The 7748-nt window shown below is 63.8% G+C and overlaps 1 protein-coding gene across 1 annotated transcript; it reads right to left on the bottom strand.

Moving 5' to 3' along the window:
• Positions 1 to 961: 961 nt before the first annotated feature.
• On the bottom strand, positions 962 to 5127 carry DLX3 (distal-less homeobox 3). Its single transcript, XM_005532457.3, has 3 exons — positions 4675 to 5127; positions 3957 to 4147; positions 962 to 2385 (listed from the first exon to the last, which is right to left on the bottom strand). The coding sequence occupies exons 1-3, from the start codon at positions 4991 to 4993 to the stop codon at positions 2059 to 2061; spliced, it is 837 nt and encodes a 278-aa protein (XP_005532514.1). The 5' UTR covers positions 4994 to 5127; the 3' UTR covers positions 962 to 2058.
• Positions 5128 to 7748: the final 2621 nt, after the last annotated feature.

Genomic DNA, 7748 nt, shown 5'->3' with positions numbered 1-7748 from the left:
ATAAAAGCCCAAGAATGAAACGAAACCTCCCCAGCGCCGGCTGAGGCCGTGGAGCTCCCAGCTCCGGCTCCTGCTCTTCCCGAGGGGTTGGGAACGGGGATTGGGGGCGCAGCTTGAGGGGGGAATTGGGGGCGAGGGGCGAGGCTGTTCCTGCCCGGATTTGGGGATGGGGGCAGTGGGGACACAGCTGAGAGCCGGGAGCCCCCCCCGAGGGAACGGGGCTGGGTTTGGGGTGACCCCGGGGACAGCAGGACAGGGCCACCGCAGCCATCCCTGGGGATGTCACTGATGGGGTGTTTTGGGGTCACCGGAGCGCCCCAAACCTCCAGCGCTGCCGGGGACGGCGCCGGCTCCGAAGGGAATGGGCGGATCCGGTGGGATTTGGGGATTTTTGGGGGGGGTTGGTCCTGTCCCCCCTCTCGTTGTCCCCAAAAGGGACATCGGGACACTCAGCCACCCTCGCGCTCTGCAGGGCTGGGAGCTCACCGGTCCCGTGGCTTTTTTTGGGAATACTCTGAAAATCAGGAAAAAATTCCTTTTCCTGCTCCAAAATCCCCGCTGAGCAGGACAAAGCGGGATTTGGGGTGAGCCAACATCAGCCGGTGCCACCCCACGCCCAGCTGTCCCCCCAAAAAATGACTGACAGAGGGGTTAAATCCACATTTCCAAGGTGGAAAAAACCCAAACCCTGCTCCCCAAAAACCTCCTGAAACCGCGGGGGGAACGGTGTTTGGAGCTTTAAATACAGAACTTTTATTAATGAACATTTCCAGCCCGGCTCCGGATCCCTGGGGAAGGAGCAAAGGACACTCGGGGACACCCGAGGGGGGTTCCCATCAACCGGGGGGGGGTTTCCTTAAAAAAAAAAATAAAAATTATAGACAAAAAAAAAAACCCAGACCGAAACCAGTTTGGTTTGGAACAACTTTATACAAACGAACCTTATGTACACTCCCTTTTTTTTCCCCCCAAAACACCCCTATTTATAGAAGGCAACATAAATAAATCCCCGGGACTGTACAACACTATGAACACTCCTTAAAACGGCACTTTCTGCTTAAAAAAATAGCATTATTCTCTTAAAAAATAGGAAAGAGCTCGGTTATTTTTTTTTTTCCTTTAAAATAAGTCGTCGATTTCCTTAAAAAAAGGCATTTTCGCCGTTCCTTTACCCACAGCTGGAGGCACAGCCAGAAAACGGAGATGAACACGAGTTTTTCTCTTTAAACAATAACTTAAAACCATTCCTGAACTGCTTAAATATTAAAATATTTCCCTCCCCACACCCCCCTCCTCCCCACCCATTTTTTAAAAAATTTATTTATTTTATTTAATTTTAAATCACCACCTTCTGGTCCGAGCATCGTCCCGGGTGATTCCGGCCGGGATGAGGGTCCCGCTTTGCTCCCGTGGGGGGTCCGTGCCCCCCAAAGCCGCTTTCGGAGCCGGGGCCGAGCACGTCCCGCTCCGCTGGGGACAGACCCCTCCCTGTCGCGACAGCGGCGACACAAATCCTCCATCCCGGCGGGATCCGGGCGCTCCCGGGGTCACTCCCGGGGTCACTCCCGGGGTCACTCCCGGGGTCACCCCAGCGGGGAAGGCTCCGGTGAGGGGTCGGGATGAGGCTCTTGGGGGGTTCCCGGATTTATCTGAGCGGGGCTGGGGGGGTCTGATGGAAAAATCTTCACAATTTAAGGAGGAGCAGAAGGATTTTCCACTTTTGGATTTTCCACCTTTGGATTTTCCACCTTTTTGGATTTTCCACCTTTTTGGATTTTCCACCTTTTTGGATTTTCCACCTTTTCCTGCGCTGGGAGCGTCTGAAGCCTTTGCAGTCCTCTGGTTCCTGAGATGAGCGGGGGGCGAGGAGAGAGGATTTTTAGGGGTGCGCGGGGGGGTCCTTTCCTTTGCTTTGTTGGTCGTCACTTGTTTTTTTTTTTTTGGTTTTTCTTTTCAGGAAAAATAAGGAGACAAAACCAAAACGGGGGCGGAGGGGGTTTGAGGGGGGAGAAAAGGAGGCCAAGGAGTTGTGCAGAGTCTCTGAGCCCCTGGCCACCCTCAGTACACGGCGCCCGTGCTGGGGGGCCCGGGGGACGGGTGGTGCATCGGGGGGGCCGCCTGCGCCTGGTGGGGTCCGTGGGGGCCGCTGAGGCTCTGGGGGTGGTACCAGGGGTTGTGCTCCTCCAGGAATCCCGGCGAGGAGCTGTAGGGCAGCGGCTGCGGCAGCGGGGTCCGGGCGCTGCCGCCGGGACTGTCCCACACCGGGGAGGGAGGAGAGTTGCAGGCCATGGAGTCGCTGTTGTTGGGGCTGTGCTCCAGGGGAACCTCGCCGTTCTTGTAGAGCTTCTTGAACTTGGAGCGCCGGTTCTGGAACCAGATCTTCACCTGGGGGATGGAGGGGAAAAGGGTCAGAGCCCCCGGAAGGGAACGGGAGGATGGGATGGGCACGGGGAACAGGGTCAGGAGACGGCACCGGAATGGGAGGGAGGGGACAGAGGGGAGGGGACGGTTTGGATCGTAGGGACAAGGGGGTCACGGGCAGCCCAGACACGCGGGAAGAGATTTGGGGATCACAGGGAACTTTCCTGGCCACTGGAACGGACCTGGGGGTCACAGGAGGACCCCAGGGACACGGGAGGGACACGGGGGTCACAGGGACCCCAGACACACTCTGGCACACAGGAAGGGACACGGGACACAGGAAGGGACCCCACACGGTGCTTGGCAGGAAACTGCTCGGGACAGGGACGTCGTGGGACACACGGAAAGTCACCCTTGGTGTGAGCGTGACAGAGAGCACGGACACCCCACGGACACCCCACGGACACACCGTGCCCTGGGGACAGCAGCCGTGTGACAACTGGTGTGGCAGGGACCCCTGTGGGGACACGGGCGTCACGAGGAGCCCGTCACGCCACTCTCGGGGCGTCGGGAGCGTCCCCGCGCTGGGCGAGGCGGCGCTGGACGCCCTTGGCCCTGGGCGAGGGGCGGGGGTGGCGGTGCTGTCACCCAAACAGGATGTCCCTCTGGGAGCGGGTGACGCGCTCCGTCAGCCCTTTGCCGAGTGTCCCCGATTGCTTCATCGCCCAAGGGAGGAGGAGGAAGGCCAAGGGCGGCACAAGGGCGCCGGCGCCGGCCCCGAGGCAGGGAGGGCACCGCGCTGGGGCGCGGGGGAGTCACGGGCTGCGGGGACAGCGGGGACAGCGGGGACAGCCCCGCTCCCCGCCCAGCCGAGGCCACCATTTGTCCCCGCGCCAGGCGGGACCCCGAGAGCGAGAGCTTCGCCCCGAATTTGGGCGGCTGGCGGGGAGGAGGAGAAGCCCATCCCGCACGTCCCGGCTCTTCCAGTCCAGCCTGCAGGGCCACCCCAGCGCCGGGGACAGCGGGTGTGGAACCGGTCCCCAAATCCCTTCTCCCTGCCCGAGCCACGGGGAACTTTGGGGAGTCTGGGCGGTGGGAGCAGGCTCCGGCCGCAGGTCCCCGTGTCCCGGCAGGATTTGGGGTCAGGAGCTGCTGAGGCTCCCCGGGCTCATCCCGAGCGTCCTGGCGCGCCCGGGACTTGGTGCCCCACATTCCTGGGACAGCGGGTGTGCCGTGACCCAGGATCTGCCGGGGCAGGATCCAGCCCCAAACCCTGCGGCACAGCCAGGTCTGGGATGGGGCCGGCTCCAGAGGGACTGGGATAAACCCCGAAACTCCCGAGTGCGGCACGGCTGGGCTCCGTCCTCTCCACTTTTCCCTCATCAGAGCGAATCCGCTCCAGGGGGGAAACCTCGCCCCGGGAACGCCACAACCGAGCGGGGAACCCCAGCCCTGTGAGCCTCAAACCCCTCCCGGCTCCCCGGGAACTGAGCCCTTCCCAAATCCAGGATTTCCAGGGCGGCGGCAGCCTCGGCTCCCCCTGCGCTGCCCGCGGTGGGGATTTGGGGTGCCGGGGGAGGGGGTTCAGCCCTTACCTGGGTCTGGGTGAGCCCCAGCTGTGCCGCCAGCTCGGCGCGCTCGGGCAGCGCCAGGTACTGCGCCTTCTGGAAGCGGCGCTGCAGGGCGGCCAGCTGGTAGCTGGAGTAGATGGTGCGGGGCTTGCGGATCTTCTTGGGCTTCCCATTGACCATCCGCACCTCCGGCTCCGGCTCCTCCTTCACGGACACTGCGAGAGGGCGCGGGGTGAGGCGAGAAGGGCTCCCAGGGCGGCCAGCCCTGTCCCCAGCTCGGTGTCACCCCGCTCGGGGTGCTGGCAGCGCCCTGTCCCCTGCGACAACCTCGGGGACCCTGTTGGGACGTGTCCCGGGCTCTGCAGCCAGCGCGGATCCCTCTGCGCCTCCACGGGAACACCGGGAGCGGCTGAGCCCCAGGAGCCGCCAGCAACCCCCTGTCCCCATCCCGGGGACAACCCGAGGGGCACAAACCCCCCGAAACCGGGGACACCCAGAGGGGCACAACCCACCCCAGACCAGGGACACCCCAAGGGGTAAAACCCACCGAGACCGGGGACACCCAGAGGGGCACAAACCCCCCGAAACCGGGGACACCCCGAGGGGTAAAACCCCCCGAAACCGGGGACACCCCGAGGGGTAAAACCCCCCGAAACCGGGGACACCCCGAGGGGTAAAACCCCCCAAGCCCCCTCTGGAAGCCCAGGGGAGCAGCGGCCCCGGGCCCCCCAGACATCCGTACCTGCTTCCTGCGCCGGGAGCTGCTGCTCCCTGAAGTGGCCGTACTGGCGGTACGAGGGGCTGTAGGAATACTCGGATTTGGGCGAGTAGGTGCCGGCGGTGCCGATGCCGTTGAGGTTGAACTGGGGGTAGGGATAGTGGCCCACGGGCTGCCCGTACGACTGGCCCGGGTAGTAGTCGTGCTGGCCCGTGTAGTAGCCCAGGTCGGTGACCGAGGACTCCGGCAGGGTGGGAGAATCCTTGGAGGCTGCATGGCAGCTCAGCGAGCCCGAGAGGTCCGTCAGGATGCTGGAGAGCTTCTTATCGAAAGAGCCGCTCATCGCTGGGAGCGGGGAGGGGGCAGCTGCCTGCCCGGGCCGGGGACCCCCCAACCTGGCGGCTGCCGAGGCCTGGCGTGCCCCGAGCGGGATCCGGCGCTGCGGCTGCTTCGCGAGGAGCCACCGAGAGACTGTGCCCAAACCTCCGGCCCCGGCCGCCTGCTTAAAGCCTTTAATTAGGGAGCAGGGCAGGGTGGGTGCGCATTCCGATTGGCTCCAGAAATATTGCCTGGGAGGCAAAATAGGCTCCTGCCTCCTCCTGTGTGGGTTTTTTTTTTCTTCTCTCTCTCTTTTTTTTTTTTTTTTTTTCTTTTTTTTCCTTCTCGCTCTCTCTCAAGAAACAACAAAGAGTGGGTGAAGGAGGCTGAGGGAATAACTAAAGTGTGCAGGGTCCTGTCTGCAGGACAGGGCGGCCCTGGGGACACAGGGGACACTGGGTGGGACAGGGCTGGTTTACAGGGGGACTTTGGGGCCGCGCGGGGATTATTTGGAGGAGTGTTTTGGGGCTGTTTGTTGGGGGGCAGGGAAAGGGGGGTGGGGTTTGGGACTGGGATGGATCCGTGCTTGGGGCTGGGGGGCTTTAGGGGTTTGTTTATGGCCCCCCCTCACTTCTCCCCCGCTCCACCTTCTCCCAGCAGCGTCCCCCAGTCCAACACCACCCCCCGGGTAAAGCCCCCCCGAGGATCCTCAGTACCCCCAACCCTGCCACGCTGCCCCCTTGTCACCTCGGGGCAGTGACAAGCCCTGATTTTGGGGGGGACACCCCCCGGGGGTCTGCGCCCCTCTCCCACCCCCCTCAAGGCTGTGACCTCTCAGCTGCTCCAAGGACCCGCAGCAGCGTGGCCCAGCCGGGGGGACCCGGGCCAGTCCGGGTCCCCTCCTGCCACCCACAGGGCTGTCCCCACCCCCCCAGCACTCGGGGAGGGGGCGCTTTGCAAGGGGGGGCGTTTTTTAGGGGGGTGGTCTCTGTTTCTGCTGGCAGGAACTTCCTCTGGCAGGAACCGGGGGGCTGGTAGGGGGCTGGGCCCGTGACCCGGGCTGGGCTGTCCCCTCCTGTCCCCTGTGTCCCCCCCGATGTCCCCGCGGTGTCCCCCCGGTCCCCCCGCCCGTTCCGCTGCGCGGGGCAACGGCTCCGTTTGGCGGCCACGGCGGGAACTGCGGCGCGTCCCCGGGAACGCGGGTTCGAGTCCCGGCACCGCCAGGTCCGGGGGTTCGAGTCCCGGCACCGCCAGGTCCGGGGGTTCGAGTCCCGGCACCGCCAGGTCCGGGGGTTCGAGTCCCGGCACCGCTGGGACCGCTGGGAACGAGGGGGAAAAATGGAGAATGGGAAAGGAGCCGGAATGGGAACGGGAATGGGAATAGGAATGGGAATGGGAATAGGAATGGGAATGGGAATAGGAATAGGAATAGGAATAGGAATAGGAATAGGAATAGGAATAGGAATAGGAATAGGAATAGGAATAGGAATAGGAATAGGAATAGGAATAGGAATAGGGATAGACAGGAATAGGAGTGCATAGGAAGAGGAATAAGAATGCCGAGGAAGAACAGGAATCTGAGCAGGAATAGGGTTAGAAGTAGGAATAGGAATAAATAGGAGTAGGAATAAGAGCAAGAACAGGAAAAGGACAAACAGAAATAGAAATGACACAAATAGAAAGAAATGGAAATGATAGAAAGAGATAAGCAGAACAGAGACGAACCCCCAAGGGAAGCAGGAGGCTCTGCAGGAGGCCAAGCCGAAGTCTGGGGGAACGGCCTCACTTCCCACGTGGGAATTGTAGCCGGGAGTTCGAGGAATTCATTCCGAGGGGACAGAAGTGCCGGGGACCAGCCCAGCCCTGGGAGCTGCGCCGGGATTCCCTGGGAGGGTCCCCAGGAGCCGCTGGGACACGCCAGGTCCCCAGCCGCGCTGTCGCCAGGGCTGGCCCCGCCGGGAGCGGCAGCTGCGGCAGGAAAAGCCGGTTGTGGGGCTGGAGGCCGGGGAGGGCAGCGGGGGAGCGGGGCAGGAGCGGGAGCGGGTCCGGCCAGTCCCCAACCAGTCTGGGACTGGGAGCTCTGGAGCGGCCGGGCCGGGCTGGGAGCTGTGGAACCCCAAATCCGGGACTGGGGAGGGGCTGCGGGGGCAGCGCGGGGGACAGAAGGGGGGATCCACGGGCAGGGCTGAGCACAGGCTCCGGTCAGCACCCCCCGAGTGTCCCCTGTGGGTTGTGGGGTCCCCCCACGACCTCCCCCAAGGCTGAGGGGTTTCTTCCCCAAGTCCCCCGAAAAGGCCGGTGGGTCTCCCCCGCGTCACCCCCAGACTGGCGGGGTCCCGGAGCCCGGCAGTGCCCCCGGGAGTCCCCGCGTGTCCCCCCAGCCCTGCCACAGCCGCGGGGATGGGGCTGGGGGGGTCCCCGATCCCCCCCCACCCCCCCCGGAGCATCTTTGGGTCAATGGCGTCACCTCGTGGCCTTTGGGGGCAATGACACCGCGGGGGTGACGTCACTGGTGTCACCGGGGCACGAGGGGCGGGGCCGGGGCGTGGGGACAGGGGATGGGGACAGGGGATGGGGACAGGGGACAAGGAGGTCCCCGTGCCAGGCCCGGCTGCCGCTGCCCGCGGTGTCCCTGCTGCCGTCACTCTTTCCAGTGACACGGCACAGGGGCACGGGGACATCGGGCGGGGGACACCGGACATCCTGCAGCCCCCCAGCCCCGGATTTCCTGGCACGGTGGGAGCGGTGCGGTGGCTCCCGGTGACATTTGCCGGGGTCGG

This window comes from Pseudopodoces humilis, chromosome 29, assembly GCF_049639895.1.
Source record: "Pseudopodoces humilis isolate 2021_Gansu_Grassland_sample_001 chromosome 29, ASM4963989v1, whole genome shotgun sequence".
Classification (NCBI taxonomy): domain Eukaryota; kingdom Metazoa; phylum Chordata; class Aves; order Passeriformes; family Paridae; genus Pseudopodoces; species Pseudopodoces humilis.
This window is presented reverse-complemented; position numbering and strand designations above follow the sequence as displayed.